The sequence below is a fragment of the Nipponia nippon genome, unplaced genomic scaffold (genome assembly GCF_047370975.1).
Source record: "Nipponia nippon isolate SJK-2023a ecotype South Korea unplaced genomic scaffold, ASM4737097v1 scaffold_1, whole genome shotgun sequence".
Lineage (NCBI taxonomy): Eukaryota > Metazoa > Chordata > Aves > Pelecaniformes > Threskiornithidae > Nipponia > Nipponia nippon.
In genome coordinates this window covers 5576342-5595875 of record NW_028262290.1, presented here as the reverse complement: position 1 = coordinate 5595875, position 19534 = coordinate 5576342, and the positions used below count along the sequence as shown (strand labels likewise).

The 19534-nt window shown below is 44.2% G+C and overlaps 1 protein-coding gene across 1 annotated transcript in view; it reads right to left on the bottom strand.

The window, feature by feature from the left end:
* KCNK9 (potassium two pore domain channel subfamily K member 9) overlaps positions 1-19304 on the bottom strand; it is an 86780-nt gene extending 67476 nt beyond the window's left edge. Inside the window, exon 1 of the mRNA XM_009474016.2 lies at positions 18713-19304. Within this exon, the coding sequence (XP_009472291.2) occupies positions 18713-19304 (592 nt within the window). The remainder of the gene's footprint in view (positions 1-18712) is intronic.
* Between the last annotated feature and the right edge of the window lie 230 nt (positions 19305-19534).

Below are 19534 nucleotides of genomic sequence, written 5' to 3'. Positions count from 1 at the left end.
AGTTGCAGCTTTGTGAGCTGTTTGAAGCTCTTATGTTCTATTAGACTATATTGCAGGTAGCCATTCAGTGCAAATAGCCTGGGAACGCATGGTAGTGCTTATTTCTGGAGGCTTAAAAAATAAAATTTGTAGCTTCAGACTCTTTCGGAAATCCACATCCAGATCCCCACAACCATACAAGGCACAAAGGAAGCCCTCAGCCAAGTCCAATTCCCACTTGCATCCCAGGGCAGGTCAATCAAGACGTAACTTGCAAACAGCACCGGCACAAGCTGCAATGTTCTGTACCTGCAGGCTACCCCATTCAGGTGGGATATCCTCACCTACCTTGAAAAAACCATCAAAGGAAACCAACGGCAACACTTCTATTCTGATCAGCCCAATACCCCAAGAACTTCACCCTTCCCTCTCTATTTACTTCTCCTTTTCCCGCAACATCTTCAAGCTTTTCATGACCACACAGCCTTGCTCCATCTTTCCCAGCTCCTGTTTCTCATCACCCACTTCCCCATCTGCAATGCCATTTGTGCCAGCTGTGACTAGCATTTCTTGGCTTCTCCAAAAAATGTCTCCAGGCATTGTTTCTCACAGCATCTTGGACACAAAAGATGTCCCTGAACTAACCCATCAGGCCAGTATCTTTCTTGGGATAAATTCTTCATCTAGTCAGTGATGGTGGCAACTGAGAGCAATTAGCAGAACATAACTGTTATTATTTTCTTTATTTCTTCTCCTTCCATCCTATTACTTGTTGCACTCATTTGTGTCTTGTTTCAAAGCAACAGAAATTTCTCCACGGCGGTGACTCTCATGTTTTACAGGTATTCATCAAGCTCCTGTGAACATCAACAGGAGTTGCTACCTCATGAGTCAGCATGCAGAACGAGCAGTTTTAACTTCTATGTACAAGCAGACTTCATTAATACTTCACATGGTGACTTACTCCCTCAGGAGTAACAGGAGAGTAAAATCTTTGAACGGAAGTTTGTGTGACAGGTAGCTGAAGAGGTGGATTGCCAGAGGACTCAGAATTACCAGGCACCTGTACCCCTTTGTTTTAAACTGTCCTGAAAGGCATATTTTTCACATGTTCTTCAATGACTTCACACCCCAACCAACCTGTTTTCTAAACCCATATTTGGCAGGTATGAGCTTACTTGGCTTGCAAACTAGCCTCCTAAGTGCAAAAGCTACTTTTGAAAATGGAGCTTTAGTTCTGTGGTCTTCTAGACACTTTTTTGAAACTACCCTGAATTTCATGCTGGTACAGAGCCCGGTGCGTCAGGGCTCACATCCAAGGACAGGACCAATCATCATGACTGGCTCTAAGTTTCAGTGAGTGGCAAATCAGAAGAAAACCAACATCAAATCCAACTGCAGATATAGCTGTGCTATTGTCACTGCCAAGTGGTGAGGCACACAATTCAGCACATAGCAATTCACCTTCTTCCCAGGTGGGTCTTACAATCTGTGCTGAGTACCACACCAGCAGCAACCCACTTAGGAAGGCTAAATCTAGCAGAGGTATAGCTGCAGTAGGTTGTGATTTTGAAGCAGATGCACCCTGGAATCTTGAAGGTTTCAGAAGACAGCACACAGGTACAGAAGATAGGGTTACACATAAGGCAGGCACCTTCGTTGGGTTCCCTATATCAGTGGCCCCCAATTCTTTTTGGAGGAACCCTCAATGATGCCAGATATGGTGTCTCTGCCTCAACTCTCCCATCCCATGCTAAACTCCAGTCCATTGCATCACCGTCTCCCTACCCTCTCCTGAAACTACTGTCTCCTTGTTACTTTGGTGGACCAAAGCAAAGCCACTGCTGCCTGCCACTGGAACAGTGCTGGTCTTGAAGAGGTCTCACATCTCAAGCTCAGCTGAAATGAGAGATGGGTGAGAAAGAGGTGGGACTATATATGCAGCATGGTAGGGGCTTCTGCCTACTCAGCCCTGACACAACCCTGCTACTGTTGTTGTCATGGTCATGGCCACCAGCCAAACTGCAACAGCTGGCCCCTGACTCCAATTCCTGTTGCACTGGGACCAAGGGAGAACCGGCAGCCAAAGCTGCATGACCTCTTCAGTGCTGCCACCTCTCCATCAGGCCCTTGTGCCCAGCATAGCCTCCAGACACCTGGAGAACACAAGCCTGAGCTTGTGACTATGCTCACCTCCACTCATTCCAAACACATGCTTAGTCCCTCTTACACTGACCATTACCTCCTCTTCCTCAGGCTTGAGGAACGTTCTCAACGAAGTTTCCCAAAGTGATGCCTTGCAGTCTCAATTAATTGGTATCTTCTGACAAAAATATTTCATCCCCAGACCTCTGACCAGCTCTGAAAAGGAGCTTTACCAATCTCAAAGTGCATGTACTGCTTTCCAACTGGATGTACCAAGCAGGCTGACGTTGACCCATGTGTTTCACCATTTTGCCCCTTGCTGAGACACATATTTGGGATTAGTAAGTGGACCCAGTCATCAATTCGTTCTCCCTGATCCCTGCCTCACATCTTCTATTTCTTTTAACCCTCTGTTTTACTTTAAAAAAGGAAGAAAGTGGAAATTTTCCACTACCCAGTGTCTGGCCCTGAGTTTGCTGGTCCCTTCCTAGAGTGCTCTGCAGTAAATAAAGTTTGTACAGTGACATGAAGATTGGAGGATGCTTTGCAGCTGAATAGGGATCTCTGTTCCAGCCAAGGTTGGTCCGCCATTAGATCAGCCCACGGGTGAAATGAAAGTGTGGTGACATTAGTGAACACCCTACTAGAAGCAAAGACAAGACTGCAGACCCACAGATGAGTCACAAAATCTGTCTGTTCCAGTGCTCTAATTACATTGCTCATCCAAGAAAAGCCTCTTTTGGAGCCATTAGGTCAGAATCTGTTCTCCCCCAGCTGTAAATCCCTCATAACTCAGTGAAGTCAATCAATTCATATTGGTGTAAGCAAAATCAAGCGCAGTGCACTTCCACAGCCTTTGATCTTTCTGTCTCTCTCTGAGCACAAGCTCACAGAATGCCATTAAAGAGACAAGAAACCCAGGCCCCCAGGTCTCACGCGTGCTGCAGGCACTCTGAGCAGCAAGACTGACATCAAGCAGTTGGGAGGTGAAGGAGAAGCCAGAAGAGAGACAAAAGCCTTCTGTCTCTCCTTCAAGATGAAAGGCTATGGACCTCCCAGAGGGCCTACGGACACTTGTAAAAGAGTTGGAGCTGCACTTGATGATCTTAAAGGTCTTTTCCAACCTAAATGATTCTATGTCACATTAAAAGGTGACATACAAAAGGAAATAAATTATCTGTCTATTTATCTATCAATCTACATTTCAATACTATCATTCTAATAGAAAAGCAACCACAGTGAAGCACAGCTCCTGTGGCTCTCCAGCAGCCTCAGTGAGCATGTACACCTTTTCTGATATACAAAACTAAAACACTAGGAGACTGAAAACCACCAAAACCAGACATTTGTGTTTCAGGAAATCACCTGAATGAAGGATTCCAAGCAATGGTCCATTTTGTCCTAATAGACGTTTCCAGCTTCTTCCTCTTCTTCAAAGTCTCTACCAATGTGCTGTGCAGGAAAACTTGCCAGCCTCTCCTTGGCAAAGAGCTCTGCACTGTGAATGGAAGCAAAAGTCACCATTCAAAAGACACAGGATGTTCCCCCAATATTATGTGTATTAGGCAAGCAACCAAAGAATGGCCCTGGGTCACAGGAGCATTTCCTTCTTTTAAATCTAACACAACTTCCACTGATACAGTTGATGACACGGTCTTCTGGTTGGGAAGATCATCAACCACCTGCTTAGTCTGCAGTCCTGTCTCTTGCTTCCCGGATCAATAGAGACATCAAGTTCTCAAGGGAAGAGGAGAAGAGGGAATGCCTTCAGCAGCCAAGAGCAGCTTGGCTTGAACAAATTCAACAGAGAAGCCCGCAAGAATAGCTTGAATATTACTGATTGTGTTGGAAGACGCGAAAAGTAAAGGAAAGAGGCCATGAGCCGTACACTGGAAAGCGTAAAGACATTCCTCCGTCTAGGATTCCCTCCAAGCAGAAGAGCAGCTGAGGAATATAAAGCTTTTAGAATGCAGAAAGCTAAAAGGCTGTCCCCTCTTGGACATCCTGAACCTAACGTTTGTTCTTGCAAAGTCATTTTTTAAGTCAGTGGAGATGAGTCAGGAAAAAAAGAGCTTTTGAGGAGTTGTTTCTATTAACACTGTAACACCCATGAATATATATCCATTTCAGATGCATATTTACACTTGTTTCATTCAGATAATGCTCTTTCGAGGGGTACAAGGGGAAAACCTCTCCTGTTATTTAACATCAATTTCTGCCAGGCCTTCTATCCCAGACCCTGCATTTAATAAACCATGTCCAAGTTCTGAAATTAGGTCCTCTGTGTTACACATTTTCCACAGCACTGCAATGTGCACAGTATGATGGAAACAAAGACAGAGATATCTGTAATGGCTAATATGGAACTGTATTGATTTTGTTGGTTATATGATGTTTATTTACTTTTTTAAGCCCTGTTTGAGAACATTTTCTGTTCCTTTCGGGCTACTGCCACATTTTCCATTTGCTACAGGAGCTAATATTGATGCTATACCGTGTGTGTGTGAATTTGTTGGGTGAGTAGGAGGGGATGCTTCCTTCAAAACACAGGCTCTCCAGACCAGATTCTGCACACGTTCATCTCAGTTTAAAGCTGACAAATACACCGAAACAACCAAGTTCCACAGGATTCACAGGGAGCAACTGTGATTAGAATCCATCCCAGTCTGTCAGGATCCACCATTTTTGTCTGTTGGGAAAGACGTGGGTGGTCCCTCCCACTCCCTGTTGATGGAAGGGGGTGGGAACACAATACCACATGGGAATAAAAAAGCAGCTTTACGGTGAACTGATATATGAACAGGAATTAACAGGGTGGTGGGAAGGGAATGAATCAGCCAGTCCCAGTGAAGACAAAGAAATTTTTCAGACACTACCCTGGCTCTCACCCACTCAGACACAGCATCTTTTCTTGGCCCCGTGATACATCATCCCTTCCTCTCATAAAAACCTAGTATTGCAGTATGAAGAAAACCTATAAAAATGACCCTGCCAGGAGCAGATCAACTGATCCTACACTGAACCAGTGATGTACAGTTAGTCCATGGGTGCCAAGGTATCCAGAATTGTTTCTGTGTAAATGAAGCGCAGACCAACATTGAAGTCTAGAAATTATGGAACGCAACCAAAGTTTGGGCATCTGCACTTCCAGAACATGAGGAACTACATGGTCATCATCTCTGGGGTTATTTCAAGAACAGCATGTATCTATCTCACTGTTATGGTACAAAGATCCAGATTTGAAGCCCATGGAGGGGGAAGCAGGTTGTGAAATTCAGAAATGGAGGCTGTATAAAGGCTTAGAGGGCTCTTCTGGAAAAAAGTGCATTTGGGCTTAAAATCTGTGTAGTAAATTATCTGTTCTCCCCTTGGTGCAGGCAAGTAATTCCTCTCACTTTAATGGACAATTTTATGGCAGCTAATAACATTTGTAGCTAAGATAATGACAAGGATAATCAAATCCCATGCTTGAGGGCATAAACTGATTGCTGCGGGGGTTAGCAACGAAATCACCATCACCATATATTGCACAGGTGTATTATGGGATAGATTTCCTTCCTCCAAAGTAGAAAGGCATTGGTGCCTGCCAAGATAACAGATTGGATGATTGTCTGTGTTATGGAAATTGCTGGTTTGTATGCATGGGATTTAGGGAAAGAGGAGAAACCTCTTTGTTTCAGCATGACAGAATTTGTAACCCAAAATGCAAAATGAGCGAGGGTTGCAAGATGCATATTGATGCCTGTTCTAGCAGAACAGCTCTCTTAAAGGCAAGTTCAGCCTTGACCGTAATGAAGTCTGCTGCCAGATAGCAAATATTGCTCTACATTTAGCAGAAACATCCATAGAGTGTATAATCCCAGAAGCTGAGGGCTGGGAGAAACCCCAATAAACTATTTGACCTGTTTCAGGATGCTTAGATCCTCAGTCCATCACTTAGAGGTTACTCAACTCATCAGTCAGCTCTTGTAGAGCAGCTATCAACCACCCACTCCTAGCAACACATGGCTGGGAGGGACCTCAACAGGTAACCTAGTCCATTCAGATCTGAGGCAGGCTGAAGTATACCAAGCTCATGCGTGTCGGACAACTGTTTAACCCATTCAAATAAATATCCTACTACTGGCACTCTGGAGGTTCCCTGCGGATCATGTTACAGCTGTTTTCACAGCTGGCAATGAACCTACATCTGCCGTGCTGAAGAGTAAACCTTGGGTACATATGTAGAAAAAACTTATCACTGTCCTCTTTACAACAACCTTTCACATATTTGAAGACTGCTATTATTCCTTCCTTCATATATTTCTTTTCCAGGCTAAACAACCTCTGTCCACTTCACACTGAAAACAGGTCAAGTTTTCCCTTAGCATTTCCATTTTTCTGTTCCTTTCTCAAAACACCATGTGCCCAGAAAACTGAACCCAGTTTTCAAGCTGAAGCCTTACCATTACCAACAAAACAGAATAGCTACCTTCTGTGGCTTACATCCAACACTTGACTGTTTTGAACATCTCACACCATAGATTCATATTTAGACTGCAACCCACTTTATCAGCATGATGCTACAGTACTTGCATCTAGTCAGTTCATATCATTTTTCTATGTGTGCATTTGATGTTTCCTTCTGCAGCGTAATACTTTGCACTTGTCTTTATTGAATTTCATCATATTGATTTCAGACCATTTCTCCAATTTATCAAAATCATTTTGTATTCTGCTCCTGCCCTCCGAAGTGCTAGCCACCCCTCTCACAATTAATATGTGTACTCGCTGTTCTATCCGCTAAGCCATTAGTGGGAAAATTGAATAGTACCAACCACAAGACAGACCTTTGTAAGACTGTACATATTATGTCCATCCAATTTGACAGAAAACTACTGATAAATATTTTCAAATTTTTTTCATCCTGTTGTGAAATTACCTGGTGGCAGATTTAGCAGGGGCCAATCAGGTTTGTATTTTCTGCCCCATTTACAACCACCTGCACAGTCTATGTGCTTTTCACACATGCGATAAGTCCAGCCACACAGTGCAACCTCTAGTCCACAACATGTGTGTGTCCAGACCTTGCACGTTATAATTCAATGCAGTCCATGTTTTTCTACCGCAATTATGCGAACTCAATGCTATTATAATGCCACATATGTAATAAACGTCAAGATCTGCTGCTCCCCCACTATCAGCTAGACCAGCTACTCTATTGAAAAAAAAAAAAACACAGAAGTGCGACGTGAGTTACTCAAGAAAAATTTGCATTTGTTCCAGCTTGTCCCTTGTTATCCCCTAGGTACTTTCACGCTGATTGTTTAACAGCTTGGTCAAATATCTTTCTGAGTATCAAATTTAGGTTGACTGAGCATTAACTCCCCATGTTCTCTCCTGTCCCTTTTTAAAGATAGGCAGAGTGTTTGTTTTTCCCTGCAACAGCCACTGGTAGAGTTGTTCAAACAGCAGCCATAAAAAACTGGTGACACTGCTGACAGTGAACAGTTGCTGCTTAGAGAAGGGGTTTGATTCTTATCCAGATATTCAGCTGGAGACAAAATTGTAGGATGCACTGATAACTCCTCAGGGAAGCAGGAACCTTCAGCAAAAAAGGACAAGATAAACTTACATAGATCCCAAGCAAGATCCAAGACAAACTTCAAACAGCCTGTGTGTGTAGAGAACCATTAAAAATAAGGCAGGAGGAGGCTAGTCCCTACCTTGCTGCAAGGCAGGACAGTATGCATAGGTCATTCTTGACAGATGCTTGTCGATCCTGTTCTTCAAGTCCTAGCAAAGAAGAGCCCACACCCTCCACATGCAATGCATTTCAGTGTTTCACTAGTATCATTGCTAGAAAGATTTTTTTCTCTGTTGCCACTCTAACTCTTCCTTGCTTTAACAGCTTTTCTTATTCACTGCACCACACTCAAGTTCTTCAGGAACAGACCATGGTTTTGATCAGATTTGAAAAGCTCCCCAGGCTGGATTCTTTTCAAAGAGATGATGGAAATATTTTTTAACTGCTCATCACCCAACCTGCAGTCAGGTTTCAGCTAGTCATCCAAATCAGGACCATATATGCTCAAGAGCCAGCAACTTCCATTGTGATACCTACCGCTAGATACTCAGAGCCAAGCTTGCATCCCGCACATCTACTTTTTCTGTACCACCAGCCTTTACTGTGGCCCATCTTGAGAAAAGAAAAACCTCTGGAAACCTTTAAAAAAGAAATCTATGTCATACCAAAATGCCAGCAGCTGACCTACCTACATCGTAAGGTCATTGACTTCAAACGTCATACAACAGCAGCAATGTAGGCTGAGGCTTTATGAAAAATTATCTCTGGTGCCAGTCCAACAAGTCAAACCAGATCTGAATGCAACCCATACAGATTAAGCTATCACAAGCATAGGAACGGTACAAAGGCTTCTAAATGCAAATATAATTGGGGGTGGATATTTGGGAAGAAAACAAAATTGAGCCATTCTGAATCATATCTAGTGCTTCTCAATCACTAAAATAAAACTCTTGGATGTGCAGTACATTCATGAACTGACTTGTAACACTGCTAATTTGGCTCTGTTGGCCTACATCAGTAGGTATCAGCTTATGTTGTTTCCTCTGACTGGCAGAGTGCACACATTAAGGCAAACACATTGCTACTAAAGTCCTAATTGTTTTGAAAAGTGCCCTTTAAATAACAGGCCTTTTACTACTAGGCAGGATGTGTTTTAAGAGCAAATCATGAGCTTAAGCCTTTGCTGCCAAAAGACTGATCATTTGTTTGTCAGACAAAAATACCAGAAAAGAATGCAAAAGTTGACAGGGCATCAGTACAGACTGAACAGCTACCATCTCCTTCCTCTTCTTGGGATGTTCATTCCCACATGTAACAGCAAAGGAGGGGAGAAACTCTGAAGGATAGAGTTTGAGAACATCAGTGAATTCTTAATATATCAGTTGAAAGGTCAACTGAAGAATTCAGGTCAAATCATTGGGATTTCCAGGTGCTTCTGATGGCACAGATTCAGTGCCGTTTTAACTGTTTAACTGTTTTAACTATCAGTTGCCTAGAACTAGCTTTATCTCATTTCTCACACACCTAAGTAATATTGAAAAAAAGACTGCAATGATAACTCATATTTGGTGTCCAGGAGCAAACAAACAGCAGATCAGGGACTTTTATGGAGAGTGTGGAGGAGTGATGGTGGGTAGATCCCTTCAAATGTTGGGAGAGATTCTCCTTCCCCAAATGTTGGTCCCCAGACTCCCACATCCCCAAATATGCTTTTTTCCTCTTTGACAGTCTAGGGCAATCCAGTATTTTGACAGCCTAGTACATGTCACAATCCTGAATAATACTGAAAGGGAATCTTTCTGCTGTTTCTAGTCCTCAGCAGAAAATACTACATGCTTTATCTTGTAAGGAACTCTTCTTCCTGGTCTGCCTCTGGAAGCCCAAGAATTTCTCAAAGGCCAGAAAAACTGCGGGGGAGCACTGAGGCTTCAAGTCACCTCTGCAGGTATGAGGTGTTTCTCTGATGCAAGATTGTAATAGCAAGTTCAATCATCTTTATTTCATGAACAATTTTAAAACATTTCAGATGCAGTATCTTATACGACACAGCCTGCATGCAGAGCCTTATGGTCAGGGCTCCACGTCCTTCCTGCTGCTGGAGTTCATTTTACTGCAGGTCCCCTGCAGATTTTTAAACTGCAGATTTCTAAAAATTATTACTGCCAATAACACTATTTTCACTGAGTAAAGTCAGACTTCTTTCACCATACACTCCAAACTATTAGCAGCTAACAGTTGGGCTCGATGATCTTAAAGGTCTTTTCCAACCTAAATGATTTTATGATTCTATGATTCTAACAGCAACTGTTCATTAGAACAAGTTGTAGAGGCCTCGACCTTTGAAACAAGAGTATTTGACACCTTTTCCTACTGTGTCTGGTCCTGAAATGTTCCAGATTGCTGTGAAATGCAGCAAAGCAACAACTCAAAACTCCAGGTGGTCACAGGTTTGTTACAACAATTAATTTCTGATATGGTTCCCATGGCCTGTGATGGCTTGAAAATAGGAGAACATCCTCTCTAGAGGATATCAAAAGAAAAGAGGATGGAAGAAATAAAATATTCCATCTGCACCCAAAGCACCTCCGTAATGAGTTAATGGTAGCATACATCGGAAATTGCTGACAATGCCAATTGCCTTGGGAGTAGATCTCTTTTATTTCTACTTTCCCTTCAATGTGTCAAGAATATCCCTAAATTGGGAGTCTACGAACATTTCCTCGTAGTTAATCTCCTGCACTATACAATTAGAGAGAGCTGCTGCAGGTTTCATTCATCAATCTGTGCCCTAAAGCTCTCGGTGAAATTTTCCGGAGAAGGCTCACACAGCTAGAGAAGGGAGCGATGCTCTTCTGTGATGGGAGAGCAAGAAGACAGCTTCCCATCAGATACCTTTTAACCCCACTACTTGGCTGCTTTTCTCTGAAGCTCTTCTTTATTGCTGGTGTGGGGAATTGAAAAGACAATATAGCCTATTCCCTCGTAATCATCCTAGCAAGTAACAAACACACGAGTCCTTAACAGACAAATGTCTTTCACTGACATGCCCTAATCATCTCTGTAATGAAAGCAGTTAAAAAGGATACTGAACCCTTTAACCAACTGATGATTGCATAAGCCTCTTGTGGCAATTGGCCAGATATTTTAAAAAAAATGGTCACTTAACTCCTTAAAAAGAAAAAAAACTGCTAAGAAACTTAGGAGGTTCTTCCCCCGAAACAGTGAAGATGTAAGTGCACAATACACTTTAAAAAAAAAAATAAATAAAAGGCGTCTCTGGATCAGAACAGGTTGGATCAGAAGAGATTGTTAACTGTCTGGCAGAAATGAGAGAAAGCAAAATTAAAAAAAAAAAACCACCACCAAAGCAAATAAATGGAATAAAGAGCATCAACATTCTTCCTCAAGATTTCTCTTTGCTCAAAGTTTAAGGTATGCAGTAGGCATGTAGTTTAGCCTTTCACTTTCAATTAAAAAAATAAAAATCAGTATAAATGCCAAAGTCAACATACGCTTTAACTCCACAAACTCTGTTTGCTTCATTAATAAAAAAAAATAAATATGAAAACTGCTATTACAGATATTTTCCCAGAGTTGGTTTGCTATAGAATATAGCTCCTTGCATTGTAGAATTCATGTCAAATAATGGCCTTATCCAAAACTACTGTGATTCAAAATATTCTCTCCATTATTTACAGCAGACTTTGCATCAGGCCTTAATTTCTGTTTGGGGTTTTTTTGCCTAATATTCCCTAATCCATAGACCCTCTGACTTTAATCAAAGAAACTGCCATAGCTACAACACCAACAATATCAACGTTAGTCGTAGCTAATCAAGTCACAGACACTTGGTAGGGTATAGGTAACCTGGGGGAAGGACTCTATCCATACATTTTAACTTGAAGTCCATAGATTCCATGGACTATAATCCAGAGAACGGAACAAATTCCAATTAATTTGCATCACAGCAATCTATGTATGTGAAATTTCAGAATTTTGGCTTTACTCAAAAATATCCACAAGCCATAAAGAGATGAATAGGCCTGCTACACAGGGCAAACATCTGTTGCAAGGCCCTAGTAACCTCTTAGTTCAACTTAGAAGCAGCAAGGACTCTTACTGATTAGTTCTGCATCACCAGCAAGTGTCCTTGCTAGCATCTGTTACAGGGGAAGGGGATATTTCGTGCAGCCTTCATCCAAATCCAGTCAAGGATCTTCAGTAAAATCCATAGAAACTGGGTACCTAAAAACCTAAAGGGCCTTTGACAGAAGACACACAGTAATAACAGAGATAATTACCCAGAACTGTTCCTTCATGTAATACAGCTCCAGGTTCTGCTATTATTGCATGTCAGAAGACCTAAGTTGCGGGAGTTAGCTAATATCACCTTGAATTCATTGTGGATCTCTGCCTTTGGTTCATCTTCGCTGTTTAATCTGGCTATAAACTAATGCCATGTGGTCTGAAAGAGAGAGAAGTGAGCTGTTTGGCAATTAGAAATAGTTCCCAACCTGAATCTTCAGAAAGTCATTTTATCTTCTTGTCTCTAAATTGAGGATAATTTCTACACAGAGGTGTTGCGAAGATGAATCACCTAATGTCAGTACAGCATTCTGAATATAAAGTGCTGTGTAACTCCAGCTCGAAGTCATGAGCATGGCTTTCAGCATTTACAAAGGCATATGCTCCGGCATTGAAGGAACTAAGCACCTCAGCTCAGATTGCCTTCAAGGGAAGACAACGGCATTCTGGTCCTTGCTGTGTGCCAGACCAGCAGCGTCTGTCCCAAAACCCATGGTGTCCAAAAGGGAAGCTCTCCGTTAATCAGTTTTCCTTTAGATCAAGCCTCATAGTTCTCATGCTGTTCCCAGAGAAAGCAAAGGGATTTTTATCCTTTTTAGTTGAAGCAGGCATAAACCCATAGCTAACAGCTAAACTTCTTCCCTTGTTCTTAGTCTAGAACACCTCCTCTTCCTCCCAGTTCTGCCCTGTAAATTTCTGCTTGCCATCCTTCTATCAGTGGGATCGTTTTCTTCTTCCGCTAACTTCTTTCCCAAAAGACTCATCGACACCTCTAACTTGTAGCCTTGTCAGCGGACAAACACAGGTATTTCTATGCTGATGCTTGCAAAGGCATGTAAATGGTTTTACTGCATAGAAAACTAATCAATAAGCAAAGACGATATAGTCTTTGAAAATGGAATTTCAAAGATCTTTGGTATTCTTTCTCAAGAAAAACAAACTAGCTCAGGAACTATTAGAGCTCAAGACGTGGAAAAAGGAAGATTCAGAAAATCATAGAACATACGGCTGATAAAGACTTCAGGAGGTCAGCCAGTCCATCTCCCTCCCCAAAGGCAAAAGCAGCTATAACTTAAACATTCCTGACAGATTTTTGTCTAAACTCTTTTTAAAACGCTCCAATGATGGAGATTCCAGAGTCTCCTTAGGCAATCTCTTCCAGCACGCAACCACCCTGACAGCTGGAAAGAATTTCCTCATGCCTAATCTAAATCTCGCTTGCTTCAGTTAAAGAAAGAAGTTATGAATAGTTAGGAGGAAATCAAAGGGCACCAAATCCTAAAAAACTACAAGACTGTAATTCCTCAAGCTTGGTTGTGCTAAGGAAATCTGCTGACACCATCACCTGAGTGGCTAAAGGCTTCTCAATGCTTCCCCAAAACTGTTTTCAGACTCTTACTGGGTATTGCATTTGCATTGCCAGTAAGCAGTACAGTGGGGAGTTGCAGTTCAGCATCAGTCTGAGCTGTATTTTTGCTTTGCTTATGAGTGATTTTTTGCTTTTGCTAATGTGCCTCTGGCAGGAATGTGAGGTATCATTGCAAAACCAGTTTTCAAGAACTCAAGAACTGTTTCTATGAACATGTGAGCAAAGTAGCCGCAAAGTCCCCTCCGTGTTAGCAGAACACTATTTTGGATATTCTTTTTTTATTTTTTTTAAATTCTCCATGAGACAAAGAATATAGTGTGAAAAGAACTTGCAGAGTATTTTAGTTATGCAGAGGAGCAAAATCCTACCCACAGTTCATCTTCAAGCGGCTCGCTGAAGCTGACCTCCTCCTTGCCTGGGAGATACCACCAACAGATATTACAAGCCCTGACCATCCAGTATCCTCCGCTGAAGCTTCAGATGGTGTGAATGAACAGATTCATTACTTCAGTGCATCTACAAGCATTCTCATCACCAGAAAATCTTGCTCTCTACTTTCACCTGAGTTTATTAATAATAGAGGGGCTTTAATCTACTCTGTGCTTATTTGTTTATGAGATATGGCCTTCATGGTCCTGGCAAGTCATGAATGTAGCAGTTAACTGACCAAAGCACTGGTGTCTTTATTCTCTACGTTTCTCTTTCCATGTCTTGTTTTCTTCCTTTTTTTTCTTTCTTTCCATTGCAAATTGTCCATCTGCCATGATACCCTACTCAAAGCTTTTCAATGGACTGCCTTTAAATATTACCACCCATCAAAAAACAAGAGCGGACTCAAAACACCAGAGGCTGATCTTAAAGGAGAAGCAATACTGACAAAGTAATTGACACGTAAAAACACTTATGTCTTTTTCTAACCCAAATTAGAGACATCGCAACACTACCACCTTGGTATTTTTATACCCATTTTACAGAAGGGTGAAGTGATGTAGAGAAAGGATATGGAGACTTAACTACTATCCTGAAATGGATTTAAACATGTGTTTGCTTAGTTCGTTAATGCAGGTTCAAACTCCCTGTCAGGCCTCCATCTGCCCGAAGTATGCAATCTCCTCATCTGGATGTAGACAGTTCCTGAGTGTTTAGCTACTCAGTAGCCAAACAGCTGTCAATAGGAGGATATTCCATTCACCATTACAGGTGGTGTACCACATTCTTAAAAAATATTTTGTCTCTGTTCACCAGGATAGTTCAATCACTGCTTGTAGTAGGTTTGAGACTGAATACAAAGGCCTAAAAGCTAGAAAAAGAGACTAAGAATTCACAGCACACACTTTCTGAATTTTGCTCTCCTTACAGTCACTTCCCAGGAAAAAATAAATAAATAAAAATCCTCAATCTGTTTGTTGTTTCAGTTCATTTTAGGGTGACATAAACAGCTTTCAGTTCTTTACATTCTGCACAAGCCTCCAGAAATATTCAGTGTTTACTAGAGCTCAGTGGTGTTAAATCAAGTATGACTATCACCCTTTAAGGCCTAAATGATGGAGTGATATCCATACCAATAACACATTTAGACAGTGTTGACACCTGCTTACACAGAAGCATTTTACTCACTCTTATAAACCTGTAGAAAAGGGCATTAAAACTTAGTGAGAATCCTAGGAATTACCTTTTATTTTCAGAAGTTCATGTTTTCATTCATCGTATCCAGCCTTTTGATGAACTCTGCAGCGTATTCTATAGCATATCTCATAAAAGACAAATAGCTGGATGGAGAACTTGATTAAATCTGTCTTTGTCATCATTTTGGCTGTGTAACTAGAAATGGCTGTGTAACTGGAAATGGATAGGAAATTATACTAGCTAACTCTGAAGAGAGTACAATCCCAAAATAAACTCAGCAACAGGTGAGAGCCAAGAGCAGCTTATTAGTTCTTTTTGATCACCTAAAAACTTTCACAGAATTCAAACACGACCAAAACTTTGTGAAAGCAGGGTATTTTTTCTTCTGCTATTGGATTTTAAGAGCAGAGTCATCAAATGTTGTAGCACCTGTGGTTGTTTAATACTTTGTTTTGCTGGGTCAGTTCAAAGAATAGAACAAAAAACAACATTGCACCTGGGAAGCAGGAAAAAAGCATTGTGTCACAGGTGAAAAAAACGGTTTCCATTTACTTGATCAGCCCTCGCGTCTTTGTTTAGTACTCAGCCTGACAAGTGAGCAACCACCCCTTACCACCCTCTAACAAAAGCCAAACGCCGCAGATTAGAGGAACGGTGGGAGCTGACCAAATCCCAGCGCTTCGCCTCGCACGGGAGGCTTTCACTTCTTCCTGCTCCCGTCCCAACAGCTCTTGCATGATGTGTTTTCAGAGGAAGCAACGAGGCGCGGAGGTCTCCCGACCGGAGGGGGGGAGGCCGGCGCTGGCGGCCGGCGCTGTCCCTTCAGCACCACGGCCGGCGCGGCGGGAGCTGTCCCTTCAGCACCACGGCCCGCCCCGCCCGGGGCCGCCCGGCGGCGCCGCGCTCCCCGGCTCCGGCGGGAAAGCACCGGTCCCTGGCCAGGCTACCGATGGCTGCTGGCTCGTGGTCCGTGGCCAGCGATAAACGCCCGGGATTAAATTAAAGCCACAGTAGTTTAAATCAACGCGGTGAAGAGGTAATCGCTGCAGACATGTTGCTAGCACGGCAGTATCGAGGAGAACAATTAAGTTCGCCATACATCAGTCAGCTATCACATGCATATTGCTAGACTTTGTGGTCCGCTGATGCCTATTGCGCTTCTCTGAAGAGAAGTTTGTGTAGTAGATGTACCACTTTAGATTAGGCAGCAAAGGTTTTTATTCATTCTTAAAAATCAGCCTGCGACGGTTAGTCAGATGCACTTTTGCAAGAGCAGCTACTGGCTACAGCACGTTCACTAACGCATACACCACTGCATGTGCTTCTTGAAGTCTGTCTGGAAGGTTTCAGAGCAAGAAGGAAATGTATGTTACAGGGTGCACAGAGTCAGATTAAAAAGAACCATCACAAAAGATTAATACAAACATTTAAGATCACTGCCCTGTGCAAGAACCACAGAAAATAAATCTTCTCTTATTTTCTCGAGAACTTAAATACAGAAAGTCATTTTGTCCCCCTTTGAACCAAATTCTTTGAGGATAAATAAGAAATTAAAGAAAAACCTTCCACGTTCACTTTTACAGACTACCAGTAGATCAGATAACATCACGAAGCTACTTAAGTACTGAAGAGATGACACACAAAATACAAGTGCGTTTGCCAAGATGCAGATAGCAACTATTAATAAACTTTTGAAAGACGGATCACATATCCTCGTGGAGCACAGTTTCCCAAATGAACAATCATTAAAGAACGTCTGTTCTTCTGCACCATTCTTTATTATCACTCTTCCTCCCAGTGGTTCCCAATTGCTATACACATTTTAAATTTAAACAATTCTGACATCCCAAAGCACCTCTGCCTCCAGAAATGCACGCTATCCTCTGCACGCTGAGGTGCTCCGAGCTTCCTAAACAAATCCCAGCTCTTTGCATGAGAAAATGTTAAAGCTTCCCAAGCAACTTGTACTTGTTTCTGGGTAAAATACGATCAAAACAGCAAACTACTGTAAAACCAGCTCTTTCTACTTGTCACCAACCAAGCTTAACAACACAGAAAGTATTGCAGCCACCTCTGAGGCAGGAGTGTAGGGCACCGTGAGTACACAGGCATCTGCGTGGAAGCCTTGTTGTAACCCAGAGGAGCACAACAGTCCAGTAGTCACTTAGCACAAATAAATGACAAGAGACAGATCAAGGAGCGAAGAATCAGTGACCAAAGGAGAAAGGAGAGTTCTGATATCGTAATGAACAGCAGGAAATCTAAGTCATCAGCCAAAGTTACACTCTATATTCTGTAGCCTATTAATATATGTATTTTATATAAATGTATCTAATAAGAGAAGAGGAAATCATCCCTTAAAAATCTCATCTTTGTAAAGACAAATAGGCTTTATACCGTCAGATGGTCTTTCAAAGGAAATTTTTTACCGCCCCAGGTATAACACAGTCAAAAATAAACGTAAGTAAACACTGCTCAAAGGGCAGCGGACAGCACGTTCTGCTGGAAACTGTCAGTATCTTCAGGTGGCAGCGTGCAAATTTCTTGTAACACACCCTAAATGGTAAAAAGATTGAGTCCTTCTGTATTAATAAGAGAGCTAGTCTTTCGTGTCCTGTTCATTACAGTGCACTATCAAACAGCCACTGAGCCAGAGAGGTCTTTTCAGATCTCCCCAGATGTTAGGGGGGAACATCTAGAAGTGCTGGGAGAGGAACGTTATCAACGGCCTCGGTAAATCCACCCCACCAAATACAAACCAGGACGAACAAACGTGCTCATCAAACCAAAGCCAGAGTTGTAGCCCAGTTCTGTGTGCTCTCTGCAGCCTCTAGTTATCGTGGTATTTATTTTTACGGCAGGGAAGCAAACTTTACGCGAAACACTCCGCTTTAGCTGAGGGAAGCAGAGAAGTACAAAATGACAGCCTGTGGCTGTGGCCACTGACTGTCCCTTGACCATCCTGGGAAATGGCACGTCTGGGAAGCTGGGCAGCACGGATGTGACAGCAGGCATCGTTTTGCCTGTCGGACCGCGTGCCCACAAAGAGGAGACACGGACTGTGACCTGTTGGCACGCCAGCTGCAATAAAAACTTCAGGGACACGTTGGGAATGCCCAGGAAAGGCCCAGTGATGGGACCACAGCTGTGGGAACCCCCACCAGAGCCCTTGCCAACACCAAAGCGAAGTTTGCAAAAGCAGGGCTACGCTTGGCTATATCAAGGGCTTTCCCAGCTGATCCAGTTCCCATGCCCTCATCGTTTTCATCCTCATCCAGCTGCCTTTTGCCTAAGTTTTCCCCGTGTCTCCTAAGCAAGGGTGCAAGGAGGAGAGTGGCAACAGGGCCTCCTTCTTCCTGAGGGGAACCCCGGGAGAGTGTCACCCTGCCTCTTCCCCCTTCCTCCTTGCCACCCAAGCCACAGCTCGATGGTAGCCACTTGGCCAGCGCCAATGCCCCCACCAGGCCAGCCCCACTCCTCCCCAGTCCCACCCAGGGGACGCAGGCTCCATCTCCAGGGGAAGAGGTGTGGGACACTGCCAAGTCCAACAAGTGCCCGTGAAGAGCAGTGAATTGCATAACACGGGAGGGAAGCCAAAAAACTCATCCGGCACTTAACCCTTTGCATGCCATGGCCCCCCTGACCCTCTCCCTTTCTCCCACCCAGGGGGGCTTCAGCCCTGGCCCTGGCCCCAGAGGGCCTCCCCGAGGTGAGACACTCACCGATGGTCGTGATGACCGTGATGGCAAAGTAGAAGGAACCGGCGAATTTCCACTGGACGCCGGCCCGGTGCGGCTCGGACTGCATGATCACCAACTCCAGCTGCCGGTAGTCCTCGCTGGTGATGTTGTACTTTCCTTTGAGCCGAATCTCCTCGGCTTTGAGTTTCTCCTCCTCCCGCATCTCGTTGTCGGACTCCAGGGCATCAAAGACGGCGGCCCCGACCAGCAGGTAGGTGAACGTGCAGATGATGAGGGACAGGGTCCGCACGTTCTGTCTCTTCATGGCCGCCAGCAAGGGGCGAGTGAGGGGACCATGTCCCCCCCTGGCCGCCCGGGGTTCCGACAGGCCGCAGCAGCCGCAGCAGGGGGGCAGGTGCCGGGGGGGCTGGCGGCGCCCGCCGCCGCCGCTGCCGCTGCCGCTGCTCCGGGGCAGCTTGTGCTGCGGCGGCGGCCGCTCTCCGCCCGCCTGCTCGGGCTCCTGGGAGGAGGAGAGGCACAGGAGGCTGCTGGAGCGCCGGGACCAGGTGCCCTGGAGCCGGGAAACTCTGCGCAGGACCTGCCCAAACCAAGCCGTCCCAGTGCGCAGGGCCATCCAGGGCACCCCCGCTCCTCCCCAGCACCGAGGCCAGGGGCAGGGGGTCCCCGCCGCGGGAAGGGGGCGCTGGGCGGCTCCCCGCCGAGGGGCCGGCGGCCCCGGGCCGGAGTCCTGCGGCGGGCGGGTCCCCCCGCGAAGTTGGCGCGGCGGTGCGGGGAAGGGTCCCCCGCAGCCCGGGCGGGGCGCGGCGGGGAGGCGGAGGCCGCCGCCGTCCCAAGTTTCTTCAG